This window comes from Sylvia atricapilla, chromosome 6 (genome assembly GCF_009819655.1).
Source record: "Sylvia atricapilla isolate bSylAtr1 chromosome 6, bSylAtr1.pri, whole genome shotgun sequence".
Lineage (NCBI taxonomy): Eukaryota > Metazoa > Chordata > Aves > Passeriformes > Sylviidae > Sylvia > Sylvia atricapilla.
Window position 1 is genome coordinate 241,984 of NC_089145.1, and position 17,642 is coordinate 259,625.

At 50.0% G+C, this 17,642-nt stretch overlaps 1 protein-coding gene across 12 annotated transcripts in view; it reads right to left on the minus strand.

Moving 5' to 3' along the window:
* Positions 1 to 17,642, minus strand: part of RAB3IL1 (RAB3A interacting protein like 1) — a 40,042-nt gene that overhangs the window by 7,898 nt on the left and 14,502 nt on the right. The window contains exons 2-14 of one of the 12 annotated variants that reach the window (XM_066320310.1): positions 16,353 to 16,587; positions 16,095 to 16,190; positions 14,578 to 14,655; positions 13,797 to 14,012; positions 11,989 to 12,117; positions 11,789 to 11,901; positions 11,453 to 11,476; positions 10,055 to 10,154; positions 9,394 to 9,460; positions 8,983 to 9,061; positions 2,763 to 2,839; positions 1,924 to 2,122; positions 1,160 to 1,547 (exon numbers count right to left, since the gene is read on the minus strand). In XM_066320310.1, coding sequence (XP_066176407.1) covers positions 1,502 to 1,547; positions 1,924 to 2,122; positions 2,763 to 2,839; positions 8,983 to 9,061; positions 9,394 to 9,460; positions 10,055 to 10,154; positions 11,453 to 11,476; positions 11,789 to 11,901; positions 11,989 to 12,117; positions 13,797 to 14,012; positions 14,578 to 14,655; positions 16,095 to 16,190; positions 16,353 to 16,587 — 1,459 coding nt within the window. In that variant the 3' untranslated portion in view covers positions 1,160 to 1,501. Of the gene's footprint in view, positions 1 to 1,159; positions 2,123 to 2,562; positions 2,840 to 7,189; positions 9,062 to 9,393; positions 9,461 to 10,054; positions 10,155 to 11,452; positions 11,477 to 11,788; positions 11,902 to 11,988; positions 12,118 to 13,796; positions 14,013 to 14,577; positions 14,656 to 16,094; positions 16,191 to 16,352; positions 16,588 to 17,642 lie in introns of those variants that run through there. The other 11 variants (XM_066320311.1, XM_066320314.1, XM_066320312.1 and 8 more) reach the window with 11 other exon arrangements.

Sequence of the window (17,642 nt, forward strand, 5' to 3'; positions counted from 1 at the left end):
AAGTTTGGGAAGGTCAGGGGTTGGGGAGGGATGCATGAGAGTGAGAGAAAAAATACTGAGGGGTGAAGGAGGAGAAATCTGGAATCAGGCGTCCCATGATCTCCCAGCATGGCTGGGATCTGCCTGGAGGGCTGTGCTGGAGACACAGGGCAGAGCTGGGGCTCAGAGGGGGTGGCAGGGACTGGTGACACCCACAGGCACCTCGGAGTGAGCTGGATCTCACACTGAGCTCCCCCTCCCACAGCTCTGGAAGCAGGGACTCACTGCCCCCAGTTTCCAGAGAGAGGCACAGTGGGAGTTAGGGGACTTTCCTTGGAGTTTTCCCTCCAAGCATGGATTTGAGGAGTCTAGATCCCAACTGCTCACTGAAATAGGGCTTGGGAGGCTCATCAGGACCCATGTCCAGGCACCATCATTCCCTGCTGCAGGGGCTGAGCTCTCTGGCTGGATTTGAGGTCTTCATTAGCACAAAGACATCCTTTTCCTTAGTAGATGCTTTCCCAAGAAAGCCTTCCTAACAAAGCCCTAACATTTCCAATGTTAAAACAGCAAACCTACATTCCTTATAGGACAGCTCCTGGGTTTTTTAATTCTTAAAAAAAAAAAAAAAAATCCAGTAACTCAAAAAGAACATTTTTTTTCCTTGTGTATTCTACCACTCAATAAAATCATAACTATTTGTTGACCATACAAATGCTTTATGTTTTTTTTCAGAGTCAGTGGAGCTCAGGGAATTTGTTCCCTTTTGAAGTGCCTTCTGCCATACAATCCCACAAGCAGGTGGCATGGAGATGCCAACTAAGCAAGTCAGGATATTTCTAGGATGGGAATGTCACCATCCAGGTTTTGCTCTGAGATCAAAAACATGTTCAAATTCAGAATTGTTAAGAGTCAGGGTAGGATTTGACATAAAGAGTGGTTCAAGCTCCAATTTCAGATTTAACCTTGTAACTAGTTTTTTTTTAGCAGTTCAAAATCAGATCCCAAGCCAAGAACACTGTGGAAGCAAACTAAAAAAGGACCTGGATCAGACTTGCTTGTTATGGCTTCCCTTGGTTTTCCTGGGGCTTTTTATAGAGCAGCTGTTAGCCACTGAGTGTGGAAAGTCTTTTTCCACTTCACACGGTAAAATCAATGGAATTACTTGGATACTATTAACTTTAACAGCACAGATGGATTTCTTTATTAGCTTTCACAATCTCAGGACCAATGCTGCTGCTTCCCCTCATCCTAGGAACAAACACCAAAAGAAAGGAGATTTTCCTGTCAAAGATTGGCCTGGCCACTCAAACTTGGCCTCCAGACTGTTTGAGGAGGCAGCTGAGAACAAAATTGCTGTGAGAACTTCATAGAAGCACTTTACAGTTCTCTTAAAGACCATTTTGTGCCCATTCATGGCTCACTCTGGGGTGTGGCAAGCACCTTGCAGCAGCTTTTCCAACCCACAGGTCCATCCAATGCTTTGGTGGGTTTTGGGTCGACACCAGCAGTGGATTTTAGGTCAAAACTGTCTTGAGGTCAGCCCAGAGCCTTTAACAGAGCTGGTTCTGCCAGATGAACCCATTGAAACGTGTCCCATCAGGTGGAGGGGCAGAAAAAGCAAGCTCACAGGCTGTCTGTTTGGGGTCAGGAGACAAAGTGATGGCCAGATTATCCTTATCTGTCCCCTAAAACCAACACTGGAGCTTGCCAGAGTCCACAGGAATTGCTCCATAGGCAAACTCATCCTGCCCAAAAGCAGGTGCCATGAGGTGTCACAGAACTCAAGGCAGAAACTGACCCCATTTTTGGGGCTTTCATTTCACCCCAGAATAAACAGGTTCCCCTAATGCAAACACAGGGGGCTCTTACACAAAAATTAACTGTTACAAATCGATAGCCTCATTCATGAACTTTATTGCTTTTTAAAAAATCACGTTTTACCTGCTCTGCAGGGGCCCAGTTTTAGGGGTTTCAGGAAACTTCTTCATAATATAATTTGTGTGTGGCATCAGCATGGGGAGAAACGGCTTCATGGTGTTCAGATGTACAATTTTTATCCCCTCCAAGCTGGCCTTGAACACTTCCAGGGATGGTGCAGCCACATTTGTGAGCTTCCTTCTTGCAACAGGTTTTAAAAACTCTGTTAAAAACAACAACAAAAAAAAGCCCACCCCCAAAAACCAGCAAGCTCAGCCTCTGAAAAACCCTCAATTTTTTCCAGTGTTCAGGCTGGGTTATATCATGTTATCATATATATTTTTATTGAAAAATGAGCCTAAATTCCTCAAATATCAGATAGAAACACTTCCATACTGAGTCCTCCCTACACCACCCCTCTCTCCTGGGGATTCTACAGAACAGGGCATTGTTGGAGCTGCTGTAAGGTGAATATTCCGTTCACATTTTCAGCCACACACTTATTATCCATTCGGAAACCAAGTTGTGAAGAGTATGAAGGGAATAAACCAGAATTCCAGAGGGACACAAAGTGAATCATTGCCCCGAGCAGAAAGTAAAATGTAATAAAATAAGTACAAATTATATAAATAAATAAACATATAAAATAAAGGTGTTATTTACCCCCCACAGCAGTTGGAGAGTACAAATGTAAGCTTCACCGGTGTGAACAATCAGGTGTTCTAAAATATCCTGTGTCAGAGCTTTTCCACCTTCTGCCAGCCACTGAGGTTTGAAGGTCAAGCCCAGGCTGCTCAGGTCAAGGGAGGCTCAGGAGAAATTCGACAAAGGAGTGAGAAAAGGCCAAGAAGAGGGATCCTCACCTGGAAGCACCACCTTTGCCTGCAGCATCCTCCCGAGCACAGTTAGGTAACTCCCCAACTTCTTGGCCAGGTGCTGGCTGTGGGGATGACAATCAGAAGATTAATCTCAGTAATTGCCCGTGATTGCACCCATCCTTCTTAGAATGGGTGTGGCTGGTTCGCTTCCCTGATTAATTTAATTGGCCTCAATTAACCTGCCCTTCATTAGGCAGAGCGTTGTTTTTTTTAATAAAATATAGGAGCCATATTGCACTTTCTCTGTGTGCTTTGTTCCCTTATTGCTTACAGATGCCTGATAAAACCCGGAACTTTGGATTCTGAGATGGAGATGCTGTTGGTTTCTCAGCTGGAGCCAATTCCTGGTCCTGCATCTCCAGGTAAATCACTCAAGAGTCGAAATTACTACCCTTTGCAAGTCCACAAACCTTTAGGCCGTGCTCACAACTCCAAATGGAGCAAAGCAGCACAGCCTGTGCTTCACCATCACACCGGGGAGGGGGAAATAAAGTGTGAACAGAAACCAAAGTGCTGCTGCCAATTCCAATTCCATGCCTTGCTCGTTCTTGTCTCCCCATCATGCTGGAGCTCACCGAGTGCTAAAACTGAACACCTGATTTGGGGAAGGTATGCAAGTGAAATGGAATCCAACAGCACTAGAGGGCAAGGGATGGTGAAGCCCCAGTGTTCCAGCAGCATTCCAGCACCATGACTCCTTCCACATCCCTGCAGAAAATCAACAGCCCCACAGAAACAGAATGTCTGGGCTTGAATGGTGCAGCAGGAGCTTCTGGGCAAGTCCGGAGCTGGATGATCTTTAGAGATCCCTTCCAGCCCAAACCGATCCCTGGGAAGGTTCCTGTCTGCATAAAATAAAGAATTTAAAGCAAAGAGATGTTGAGCCTGCTCTGCCCCGTGGTGCACAAAGGAATCAAACACAAAACAGAGGACAGAGATTAAGGAGCAATTTCCTTGCTGCAATGTCTCTCTAAACAGACAGGGACCATTTTTAAGGTCTCTTCTGAAATATTTGGTAAATGGTTTCAGAGAAGCTCCCCTGGATGTGATGGTGTTGGGACAGGGATGAGTCCCACATGCTGCAGTAAGAGAGAGGGTTTGGAGACTCAAGTCATTTGTGTATTTTGAATGTGCAAAGCCAGGCTTTTAAAAACAGCACAGTGAGGAGAAAGTAGTGATGCCCAACTGCTGACAACAGAAAAATGTGGGTTTGGGTTTTCCCAACTCATTTTGCCGAGGCACTACTCAAACACAGCCCATGACGTCTTCTCCACAAAAACATCATTCCAGTGTGAAATGAATCAGATTTGGAACCCACTTTCCCTCTCCTATTAAGGACTAATATCTGCCAGAACTGCCAAGATTTGGGGGTGGTTGCAAAATTTCCCTTGCCCAAAAGCACCGTGGGATCATCAGACACTGCTCCAGCTCTCCTGAGACATTATTTGTCACTGCCCTCAGTTTGATGGGAAGTTGGATTGGTGCTTCCCTCCTTTCTCCTGGTTTTGCCAGATGGCACTGGTGGCCCAACAGAGGTGAAGGTCACCAAAGGCAAGGGACAAGTCACCTCTGTCCAGTGCTAATGCAGAAAGAGCAAAGGTGTCACTGAGCTGTGACCCACCTAAGTGTCCACTGGCGTGAAGCACCTTAAATTGACTCTAAGGTGATTAACACAGCAGAATTAGCACAGCGAGCCAGGGGAATTAAGGGCAGGGAGCTGTCCTTGAGCCAATTCCATGGCTACATCTGCCAGAGGGGAGCCTGCAGCCCCAGAACCAGAGAGGGAGCAGAAACTGGAAGCATTAGCAGAGTTAAAAGCTCAGGATGTTCTCTGTGCCCACATGGACATCCCTGGAAGCTCTGTGAGCAGCACAGCCTAAGTGCTGGGGTTTACACTGCAAAGCTTGCTGGGGAACACCTTCAGCTTCCTTCTCCCAGCTCCCCTCTCTGGCACAGTCCCATGGGAGCTGTTCTGGGACTTCTACTCCTGCACAATGGTTTTTCCATCCCTGGAGTCACTTGTAAGTAACCAGATTTGTACCAGCAACTCAGCTGCAACCCATGCAGCTCATGTTTTCTCCTACAAGGGGAATAATTTCAAGATTAAGACAAACAAAAGCTAAAGAGTACCTTTTCCTTCCTAAACTTTCCCTGCTGTCCCTCTGCTCCATCACTCCAGCCAGTGCTATCTCACCTCCTGAGCCAGGACACCCCTGGCAGCTCACATTTATTACAGAATCCCAGAACGGTTTGGGCTGGGAGGCATCTCAAAGCTCATCCCATTCCAAAGCCCTGCCACGGGCAGGGACACCTTGCACTATCCCAGGCTGCTCCAAGCCCCATCCCACCTGGCCTGAAACACTCCCAGGGACTCAGGGGCAGCCACAGCTTCTCTGGGCAACCTGTGCCAGGGCTTCAGCACCCTCACAGGGAAGGATTTCTTCCCCATATCTCATCCAAATCCACCCTCCTTCATCTTAAGGCCACTCAAAGCCATTTTCCCTTCTTCCCCTCACATCCAGCCCACAACTAGGTCGAGCCTCATTCTCTCTACATTCCCTTTCCCTCCTAATGCACTCCCAAAGGAGGGGAAACATTCTCTGGAAGTTATATAAACCAGCACAAAGTCCAGCTGCCTTCTCAGCCTGGCTAAGGTCGACCTTCCAGCTCAGCCCAGTGAGCCTTGAACAAACATGAGAATATTGACATGATAAACAGCAAATTCGACCTCTTGGCTCCCAGCACTGGTGGCACCACAGGGATTTGCTCCTATTAAGAATGGGCTGCCTTGGCAGAGCTGGCCAGCCCCAGCCCCGGGTGCCACGTGCACACTGAGAGCTCTGCCAGGACATCTGACTTTTTCCTGGCAGGGCCACGTTCCCTGAATGTCCGAAATGACTGGAATTTCCCCATGGCTGGCCCAGTGTTGCCTGTTCCGCAGGGATCCTCACTGCTTTGATGGATTCATCCTACACAAAAGTCAGGAAAGCTTGGAAAGTTCTGACTTTTCTGAGCCCAGCTGCTTATCTTCTCTCTTTTCCTTGATTGCACCTGGAGCAAATAATAATTAAAAAAAAAAATCTTTCATTTGTTGGTTCCTGGGAACAGGAAGAATCCATCTCCGTGGGCGTGTGGGGACAGCCTGACCGGCTGTGCAAAAACAGCTTGATTTACAGCCCTGAGCAAACCTGGAGCAATTCCACAGGCAGGGGAAGGACACAGCCAGCAGACACAGGGAACTGCCAGGAGCAGCCAAATCTCTCTGGTCTAAATCCCAGTTTCTCAAATACCAACATCCAAATGCTTAGAAGTACCTCATTGTGCACAACACTAGCCTCCACCATCATCCAAATATCCATATATCCCTTTTCTCTCCCAAACTCGAGGGAAACAGGGATGAAAACAAAATCAAACAAGTCAAACACATCTATTAAAGCAGATTTTTGAACTCTCATCCCTTTGAAGCTGTTTATTTTGACCCAGGACAGGTTGGCAGACCCTTTGTGGGAGCAAATAGATGCACAGAAGATTGCAGGAGGTACCAGAGGATCCAGAAACTCTACTCAAACTCTGGTTTATTGATGAGGGGTAAAACAGTAGGAAAGTTCTGGTGGAAAAGGTTGGGAATAGAGGACATGATGTCTTCTCACACATTAGAAGTTTAGAAGCCAGTGTCACAGCAAAGTGTCTGACAGCAATCCCTGCTGACATTACACCGAAAGACCCAGACACAGCAAAACATTCCCAGTCTCTCACCTGACCATCCCTTACAGAAATCCAAATCCTTCCTTTCCTTTCCTTTCCACTCTCCAGCTGCCCAATTCCCTTTCCCAGCAACGCAGGGAATCTGCAGGAATGTCCTGTCAAGAGGCTGCAGGGAGGGTCAGAAGCAGGTGGGACCTGGAGATGCTCCATTCTCCCAAGGGAAGACAGGGAGGCAAGGAGGGAGGGAGGACACTCCTGCCTGGGCTGCCTCTGCCCTCTCGTGGCTGTCTGACTGTGCTGCACAACCAGATCCTTGCGCGGCTTAATAGAAAATGAAATTAAATCCCTTTCTGTACACAGCTCTCCCACTGTCATCTCCCAGAGGGGATGAGATCTTCCATGGAAATGTGCAGAGCCTCGCAGGGAGGAGAGCAAGCGGTTTTTTAGTGAAACCAGAGCGACCCAAAACCTCTGCCTGCTGAGAGAAGGGGGAGACTGAGCAGGAAAGAGGAAGATCCTCCAATAACCCAGCATCCGTGCAGTGCTTCAAGTCAGCAAATTAAAGGAGACACAACCGAGCAGGAGAAGCCTCAGCTTCCCTCAGGAAGAACAGGTACCTGCTCTGATGAATGAAAGCATCCCAAACCCCATCCTGCAGGCTTTCCTCTCGCACCCCAAGCACCCCAATCCTCCAGCTCCAACCAGGCTTGTAGAGGTTAATAGCAAATGTTTATTTTCCTTTATGAAAGAGCAGGGTGCAACCATCCCGCAGCTAACGGAGTGACTTCATTTTCCTCCACCAATTGTTCTCTCTGCTTCATTCGAAATGCAACACAACCCCAGACAAAGCATTGCTCCAGTTCCTTCTGTCTCAAAGTGCTTTTCAACGTGACATTGAGAGGGAAAAAATACCCCACAGACGAAAAGATCTCCTAGTCAGAGAGATCATCTCATTCCCAATGCTGCAACGTTTGTGCAGTGTAGCAGCTTATGGCACAGGAAGACATGGAGAGAGATCAAAAGGACAGGGGAAGACATGCAGGGAGAAATTCCAGGGGTGGAATTCACCTGAGCTGAGATGACAGCTGGGGAAACCAAAGCTGGGTTATTCCTCTCTCCCCTAGACAAAATCCAGCAGCTCACTGGAAGAAAAATCCAGTTCCTACTATAGCATCCTTCAGGAGGTGATGGAATTACGGCGCTGAGGGTGGCAGAGGGACAGGGTGACAACCCTGTCAGAAGTGAAAACCCCAGAGTGGTTGAGCTGATTCCAGAGTCACTTTAAAAAAGGCTAAATTAGCTACAAAATACTATCATGGCTTTAATACACCTGGGTCTGAGCTCAGGATGTGTCAGGCCTGTGCATTCCTACAGCTCCAGTGACATTCCTTCCTCCCAGCGCATTCTGGGGCAGACAGGAACCTCAGTCATGTTCCCTCATGTGCACACAAAGAGGTCTCAGGTTCCCTCACCAGAGAATGGCAGCCCAGGAAAAGTTGTGATTCCCAGTGGACAGGCATCTCCAGGTCTGGTGTAACACTGGGAAGGAATCTCTGGGCTTTGGGACTGCCCAGCCTGGGCACGCTCCTCCTGGAGACACAAAGAGCCCAACCTGGGAACATGGCTTCTGCCTGGAGAGTGGGAACAGGACTGCCCAAAGCTCCCTCTGGAGCAGGAACAGCTCCAGCTCGTTTGTGGGTGAGGTTTGTGTTTAGGAGCATCACAGGGGACGTCACACCAGGGACTGTCACAGGGTCCTGCATCTGCCTCTGACAACTGCAGCAGATTCCCTAGTCCAGGGGGAAACCATCCTGCAGCCAGCTGGGAGTCAGGGAATTTCCCTGCTCCCCCTCTTCTGCTGGAGGCCCCAGGTGCACAGCTCCAGCCATTCCCTAGCCTGCATAACCCAGTGCCAAACATCCAGCTAAAAACAGGAACAAATCCCTCTTTGTGACTCTGCTGGCAACAAGCTTCTCTCACAGGCTCCTTGAAAAGGAACAAGGAAGTACTTGGAAACAAACTGTTCAAGATTATTGTGCTCTGCTGGCATTTTCAGGGCTGCTGTGGTCAGCAGGACCTTGGGGACAGCACCCTCCATCCCAAATAAACAAGTGGAACAGACAGCCAGCGTCTGTCCTGACAGGCTGGCTCACAAGGAAGGTCCAGAATTCCCACCCTGCACGGGCCTGCCCTTGGGTTATGCCAAAGCAGGCTGCATATAAAAACAAAAGGTTTTTTAAAAAGTGGATATACACTGCATATAGGAGACACCAGAGTCCATGGATGGCCATCCTGGAGCAGCCAGGGCCAGCCCAGCTCCAGGGGCAGCGTGGCAGCTGCATCCCAGTCACACTTGGAGGAGCGGGACAGCTGAAGGTGGAACGTGTGCCTCGTGCTCCTCGCTCCAGGCAGAGGGAAGGTGGGAGGGAGCAGGACAGGCACTGCACTCCAAGCCCTTCCTCCAGGAGCAGTTTCCTTCCTCGCTCAGGGCTCTGCTTACATCTCGCTGGGATAAAATCCAAGTTTGGCCAGAGACATCTCCCTCCGGAGCCGCATGACCTCCCAGTACATCAGCTCCACTGCAAAGCACAACGGGGGCAGAGAAGGGGAAAAAAAACACCAAAAAAATCAGTAAGGAGGGCACAGCTGGCCACCAGCTCCTGCTCTGCTGTGCCCCCAGAATTCCCAAAGGGGAGGGAAGCAGGACAGGCCCACCAGGTCACCCCTTCCCAGCTCCACCCCAGAGCAAAGCTCCCAGGAAGCTGACATGCAAGGAACAGATGCTCCACTCCTCCCCTCATGCTTTCTTCTGTCTTTTATCTGCTTCTCAAAGACACCCCCACTCCTGTCACTCCAAACAGCTCCTCCCAGTTGCCTCCACAGAAAGCATCCCACTGGAGCCAGCTCTTACCATCCTGCCTCACCAGGCCTTGCTGGATATAGCGGATGTAGGTGAAGAAGTTGCACACTGCTGTGATCTGCACGACAGAAGGAAAGGGGTAGGGGAGAAAGGAACAAAGATTTGAGACATTACTTTGGTGCAAGTAACAAAAACGAGTCAAACCTGTGCACAAAAAACAACTTTTTGTGGGATCAGCTCTTCAAAAATGCAGCTTGGGAAAGAATTAACGTCTAAAATCCTCCACTGAACAAGAACCTCAACAGCAACACTAACAAATGATCCACCTTCTCCCTCCCCTCCACGGAAAGGACAGTTTGTTCCCACAGCCAGGCACGGATCTGACTGGAACAGCAACAGCCTCTGAAGAGCAGAAAATTATTGTGTTTTACAAAGGGGAATTAAATAATAACAATAAAGCCAAACAATCAAAGCTCTGTACTGAATGAAATCACGGAAAGTGAACACACTGAAGGGTACCTGAAAGCAGAAGGAAGAGCTGGATCTGCTCCCTAATCATCACCAGCTAAGAGCCACCTCAACCTCAGGAACAACCTCAAATCCCACCGTTTTCCCTCAGTTCCAGGGCTGACACTCAGGAACTCACCCACGGCAGGGCATGGAATGATTTTGGAAGGTCATGGCACCCTGGGGAGGTGAAGGAAGGACTCACCCTGGCCCTGCAGGAAGGGGAGATGTAGTAGTAACTCCCAGAATCCCCCAACATGATCCGGTGCTTACAGGTCCTGGGCAGGCCACTCAGAGCACATTTCCTGCAGGAAAAGGGAAAAGCACTTCAGCAATCCAGTGGCACAGCACAGATCCAGCATTTCAGCCACCTGGAGAGATGGAAGTGAGAGAACACAAGCCACTCCTGGGTCAGGCAACGTGAAAAAGGAAAAAATAAAACCAACCCTTGGCTGATATTCTTTTCCTCCTGGAAATGTTCCACAAATAGCAAGCTGAGGAGACTTTAGGTGACAGCACCTTCCCCCTGAAACACAGCCCCAGAGGGAACTACAGGAAATATTAAGGAGGTGAGGCTGGAGCAGAGCACAGCCAGTGTCCCCTGGTCTCTGCACATGTCCCCCACGTTCCAGGGCAGGCTCAGGTGCATCAGCTTTCCTGGGTGAGATGTGAACATGCTGGCTGGGCACCAAAGCTGCCCTCAAAACAGGTAAATCCAGCATTTGAGCAGGATTTGCACATACCAAGAACTCAAAACAAGTCAGCCTCTCCTTGGGCAGACAGGAAAGGAGCTTGGCTTCCCAATTTTGAGATTTCAGAGGGTGAAAACAGCCTTTTCCAGACAATCATCAGCAAGGGGTGCAGCATTCCTTTATTTCCCTCCCTTTTCTCCTGCTATCTGCAAGGCAGCTCATCGCATCACCACTTTAAGCAATAAAGCAGAATTGTCTAGTGCACAGTTATCACCACGTTCCTCAGGGACTCGGCAGGAAGAGGAACATCACTCCCAAACTGCAAAAAAACTTCTTTGGGGGGCCACAGGAGGTGACAGCAGAGGGGAACAAATGTCTCAGAGAGCTCCTGAGCTTGTCCCTGGGCTTGTTTTCCACTGCTCCCAAGGCAAACATTAGCCAAGAGTGGAAGCACGGGTTTCAAGTGTCCTGATGCAAGGAGAAGTAATCATTGACCAGGTATTAACACAGCTTGAGGAGATAAAATTCCCAGGAGGTGCAGGATGACCAAAACCTTGGTAAACAAGATACCTGTAAGGAGCCACACGTTTGAGCATTGCAACATCCTGCAAAAGAGTGACTCTTGCTTGATTGGTACCACTTGGTGTAAAACCACAGCTATCACAACCAAACTAACCAAAACTGCCATAAAAATCAGTGTTTTGCATCTGGGAAAGAAGGGAACAAAGTCCTTTTGGGTCTTTTATTGCAAAGAAGTTCCTTCCCACCCTGCCTGGGTGGAACTTAAACAGGGTTAAAGAGTTAGGTCAGCTCAGCAAAAGCCTCCAAGCTGCCACATGGCGCTGAGTTAGTGACTTGTTAATGCTCCAGAGACCTTTGATCACTGGCTGAACAATAAATATTTCACTTACGTTAGGATTTGTGACCGGAAGCCACTGTGAAGACAAAAACATAAAATTTTAAAAAAATCAAAAGGAAACTGGTAAGGATAAACACAGGATGGGTTGTTTGGGGAATAATTTGCAGGAGAGCGGTAGGAAACCTGCACATCCCTTCTGTCACAGGGACACCTTGGAAGGTAAGAAAGGACTGAAATTTAATATCTGAATAAAATCCCTCCTCTTTGTCTGGAATATCACATCACTCCTGCTAGTGTGAGGTGGCCCCAAGCTGCCTGTCACACCACTCTATGACAGGGGACAAACCAGCAGCAAGGAGGGGACAAGGCAGAGAGACACAGTCCTTACTTGGGGCCACCACACTCCTCTGCTGCCACCTTCCCCACAGGGACAGTCTGGGAAGCCACTGGCTCGATGGTGAGGGTGTTCTGTTCCACAGCCACTCGCACCAGCTCCGACAGCTGCAGCAAAACACAGGAGAGCGGGAATGAATTCCAGGAAGGGAACACTCCAGAGCTGGCAGCTGCTCCTGCTTTTCCAGCACTCACCTCCTGCTTGGTGAAGTCCAGACAAGGTCCTACATCTTCCCGGTAAATTCTGTCCAGGAAGGAGCAGGATTTATCCAAAGTTGGAGATTCCTTCCAGGCCTGGAACTCAGCAAATAAAATGGAGTCGACCTGCAGTGAATGTCCAAGGGGAGGGGGAAGAGGGAGGAATACCATATCAGAAGGTACCTGTCACTATGCAGGAAACCCATGAAACATCTGCTCTGGCATCTGGAGAGGCTCAGACATCATGGAAGTATCTGAGGGAAGCTGCCTGGCTCCAAGGATCTCTCATTTCCCACCCAGCAGCAGTTCTGTGTCAGAGCGCACAGCCACCCGGGGCTGTGTGCACCAGAAGCCTACAGGCACCTCTCTGTGCCATTTTCCTCTTTCCTGTGGCTGCAGGAAAGCCACCACACAACCACTGAATTGATGAAGTGCACGCTCAACCCATGGCAGGAATGATGGGAGCAGCAATAGGAGACTCTGTAGGATCTGGCATTTAAATCCCAGATGGATCACTGGGCAAAGCACCAACATGACTGACAGAGCAGCTCCTACAAGCCCAACAAAAGCTTCTGAAAAGAAAAAATAAAAGTAAGCTGAGCAACACAAAGAATATGAGTGAATGTAGCTGGAAAAGTCCAGATTCCAGCACATCCCCTCTGTGCCATGGAGACTGCTCACCTGGGACCAGCAACAGCTTCAGAGCCGCAAGATGGGGAAAAAAAAATGGAGAAAGACAAAATGAAAGAAAAAAAAAAAAAAAAGGAGATCAGCACAAAAGGAAGCTGAAGTGAAAGACTGGAAGCGTGACAGGCAGGTGGGTCCCACCCGTTCCCAGAGGTTGGTTACCTGCCGTGAGGAGGAGGAGGAGGAAGCATCTGCTCCCAAGGCCTGCCAGCCTGGCTCATAGGTGATGTGGATAGCCTTCCCAGGGAGGATGCAAAGGAGCAGGGAGAGAAGAGCAGGGAAACCAGACTTGGAGGGCAGAGGGAGAGACAAGACAGTGAACGAAGAGGTTCAGAGAGACAGGCAAAGAGGGAGGTAAAAACCATGAGATACAGAGAAAGGCTCAAGTTCTCCCCTGCAGGAACTGAGCATGGTCCTCAAGGCACCACAGGGCCACAAGCCACGTCTTTAGACTTCAGCTTGAGGTACAAAAAGGGGAACCACTTTTAGGCTCAATTTAAGATCTTTCCCATAGAGCACCAACTCTCTGGTTCCCTTTTATCACCTCTCACATAAGGATTCTGAGAGACAAAAATCCATCCCATCCTTGATACATTACACTGGGCACACTGGAGGCTGAGCTCTGAAATTTGAAACCCCAGGAGAAATGCACCCTGTGGAAGTTGCCACCATGAAGAAATAACAGATCGAAATCTTTAACAAGCCTTTGTGTTCCCGCAACAATTCTTCACAACACAGGCTGCAGCTCCCAAAAAATCACTAGTGAGACATATTCCCCCACCACGTTCTTCTTCAGTTTCTTTCTTCCTGACCAAGTGCCTCCTATTTGCTTCCTAGGACAGCTGTGTCCACATCTGGCTAGTGGAACTGGCTTCTGCTCAGCAGCTCTCGATATCAGCACCCCCCGGATCTGCCCCTCAGTGATCCCTCAGCTGCTTCCTGTCCCGACAAAGAGGAAATCCCCACAAAAAGAAACCCTCCAGCACCTGCCTCAGCACAAATTTAGGGAACAAGGCACCAACAGCTGCCCAGTGAGACCACAGAGCTCTGTGAAAGGCTGAGCCCGGAGCTCCCCGAGCGGCGGCTCCGAGGCGATGCGGCGGATGTCCCTGACCCACCTCTTTGCATTCCCGGCTGACAGGCTCTGGAGCCACGCTCTGGCTGGCAGCTGACACCATGGCACTGCTGGTGCTCTTGTTCCGCCCGTGGCCCTTCCTGAAGCCAGCTTTGGAAGGGCTCTGCAGCTGAGGGTGCAGCTCCCGGTTGGGGGAGGACGGTGTGGATGTGATCACCAGCGTCTTCAGGGCTGTCACCTCTGCCTGCAGCATGTCAATCTGGGGACACGAGCGAGAGTCTCCCTCAGCACCTGCTGGGCTCCAGTTTGCTGCACTCCATCAAACATTGGAACCACAGGGAAGCAGCTACAAGCCCAGCCATGATGCCTCTTCCCATCCTCCCAGTGCCACCATCACTCAGAATTTTAAACAGCAGCTGTTTGGGAATCCACCCCTTTTGCCCCAGGCTCTTTTCACAACCAGTAACTCCCCAGAAATTTCTCTCTCCTCAAGATGGAGCCATTTGAGCAAGCCTGTGGTGCAGCTGTGTCAGGAAATTCCAACTCCCTGGGTCCCTGCTCTATCCTTCCATCCCAGAGCATTGACAATTAAACTCATTATTTCTCTGTGGATCCATTTCCCAAATGAGCATTGGATCAACAGGAGACTGTAAGGATGTCTGTGAGGCCTTTTCCCTCTCACTCAAGTATCTGCTGGAAAGGGACCAGAGCATCTCAGAGAGATGAAACTGCCCTTCACTCTGCTCAGGCAGCAAACAGCCCTGTGGCCAGGCTGGGCAGAGATGCCACCACACCAACCCCAAAAATGAAAGTCACTCACTCACCTTGCCCCGGGCCTCCCTGAGCTGTTTCTCTGCTGCAGCCTGTTTGGTGTTGGCTTCTCTCACCATCTTGTGGGCTTCCTGCACCAGAGAGAGTTTTAATCCACCTGCTGCACCCCAGCTCACACAGCCAACAAGGCAGGTCACACATCTGCCACATCACATGTTCCAGGCAAGGGGACAGACATCCCAGCCACATCCAGGGGGTCTGTTCCTCAGCTGTGCAGAGCCTTCCCTCACAATTTCCCAGAGAAGACTCCCAGTGCCAGAGCCTGGAGTGCATCCCCTTTCCAGGACTGTAGCTGGCCAGGATAAGGAGTTTAGCCAGCCAAGGTCATCTCTCGCTGATAGTGGCTGCTGAGAAGAATGCCAGAAGCAAGGACCTGCCTTTCTTTGCCCTTGGGAACTGCTTTAACATTAGAACCCACCTGTGTCCACACCACAGCTGTGCCTGCCCCTATTCCAACATCTCTGCGACTCCAACCTCACCTCAGCCTGGTTCCTGCAGTCACTGCAGCCTTGCTGGGTGATCCCTGCACTGATTCCTGATTCCTGGCCCTGACTGCTGCTTGTGGCTCTGATCCTGATCCAGACTCGCTGCTCCACATTTAGTGAGGGCATTGCTCCTGCCTGCCTTGCCATTGCACTTTGCTCCCACTTCCCTTTTGGAGTAGCTGGTCCCCACTGCCCCAGGCACGGCTGTGACACAGCAGGACCTGGAGCTCAGGTGGGGACCAAATGTAGAAAATAGCTTAGAAGCTTCTCCCACAGGAAGAGAGGACAGGATGAAGCCCAGCCAGGGCCTCCCTGAAATCTGGAAGCAACATCCGGCCAAGACCACCAAAGAAAGGAAGGGGACAGCCTTTGGCTACATGATCTCCGAGATCACACTGTGCTCAGGCAGCCAAAATTTTGGGAGGCGGGTGCTCCCTTGGCTCTCACAGCCCTGTGTTTCAAGGGCACAGATGGGCTCTGGCTTTCCTCATTATCCAGACATTAGAGTGGCTGGTGAATGGGATTTTGCCAGGATACAGCTTGGCAAGAATCACATTACAACAGAAAAAAACCACCGAAACAAAACCAAGCCAACAACCAACAGGCCTTCTGGACACTCACTGAAGCCGGGTGGATGAGGACATCCAGCATGGTCTCACCCCCAGCAAGGGCTGGGATGAGCCAGGGAATCATGTCTCTATTACACAGCAGCTGCCCACACTACAGAGCAGGCATGGAGAGGGACGGAGAGCTGTGCTTGGCTCCAGCTCCAGGCATTCCCACATTTTGGAACCCTAACTACTGTGCTCTTTATGCCACCCCACAGCTGCTAGAATGGGAAAGAAATCCAGGTAAAGGCTCCACCTGCAGCACTGGCCAGCTCTGCTTCTGCAAATGGGAAAGAACAACAGGGGAGAGGAGGAAATTGTGGGAGGAGATGGCTAGAAATCGAGGGAAAGCCTGTTTTAAAGGAGCTGGATGTAAGCTTAGGTTAAGAAATGATGGGAAAAGGAAGAGGGTGGTACCTCAAACAGGCTGGCTGTTAACTCCTCCAGTTCCTGCTCCAGCTGTTCCCTGACTTTTGACAATCTCTCACATTCTTTGTCCTTGAGCTTCAGCTCCTGTAGAGGAAATGGAGAGGGATAGGAATGCCCTGCCCCATCCCAATCAATCACAGCCCTTCCTCCTCACCACAGCACCTGATCCCAGACCCAAGATTCCTGACACCACCTCTACGAAAGCCCCCTCTGCTCCAACCCGTGCCACCCTCCCCAGGAGCTCACCTTCTGTGCTTTGTGCAGCTCATCCCTCAGGAACTCCGAGCCCTTTTCCCGGATCTCCACCGAGGAGCTGCGCAGCCGGGACACGTTGAGCTGCTCCGTGGACTGCGGTTCCTGCACACCTCCAGCATCCTGGCATCCACTCTCTGCCTCCTCCTTGTCGCCTTTGGATGGCATCAGGGGCTTCCAGTGTCCCACAGCAGGTGGATTCTGGCTCTCTTCCTCAAAACTGACCTGGCTGTGGGTAAACAGCACAGGGAAATGATCCAGAGCCTTCCTCCAGCACTCACAACACATCCAGCCCCAGGCACAGGGAATGAGGCAGGGAGGGTGATGGGGAAGAATTTGGGCAGCAAAAGCTACACCTATTCCTTTGCCCTGCATCCCTATGGAATCCCTATGCCTTATTAACTCAGGGTAAGGCAGGAGAACTAAGGACATCTCCTCCAGGGATCCTATTCTCACCTGCTGCCCAAGACAAATGTCCTGCAGATGGATTTTTAAGATTCCAGGATACACCCAGCAGACCTAAGGTCAGACTTCCCCTACTGAAGTAGCAAAAAAAGGAATACAGCTTTCCAATTTCTACTGTAAAGACTCCAATCCCCTCCACAGTCCAATCCAGCTCTCCTCTACCCCCTGCACCTGCTTCAGAAAGAAAAAAAAAATCTATTCTTAACAGATTTTAACCTATTTTCCCACCTATTTCCCACTGAAAGCCTCCACAGAGCTGTCTAAACCAATGTATTTTCCCCAAGCTGGGTCAAAGCCCTATTTTTTAGGTTCAGCGGCTGGCAAGCAGAGATGTGTTAGAAAGAAGAAACCAGAAGAGTCACCCAGGACACTGCACCTCAGTGCTCAGTAGGGCTCTGTCAACTCTCAGATTAACAGAGATGCTGGAGAAGTTTCAGGAATGGAAGCCATCATTTGAGTGCCTGCATGCAGGACACTGCTGTCACTGCAGTGTTTGCATTTCTCCTCTTCCTCACTGACCTCTCCCCACGGAATCTCCCTCCATCTGAAGGCAGGGGCAGCATGCCCAAGCCTTCCCCATGTGGAGGTTTTCTATCCTGCCCAGACACAGACACTGCCCTGCAGATTAACCTGCTGCTGCTTATCTCTGGCTCACAAGCCAGGGCCCTGGCTGAGCTCTGGTGACCTTCTCTTTGTGCGCCTCCTCCCACACTCCTGGACACTACTCCTTGCCCACCACCTCCTCCTGCAGAGAAGCCATCACCTCTTTTTGCTCAGGTTCACGTTTTCCTCTTCCCTTTGCCCCACCTCAGTGTTTTC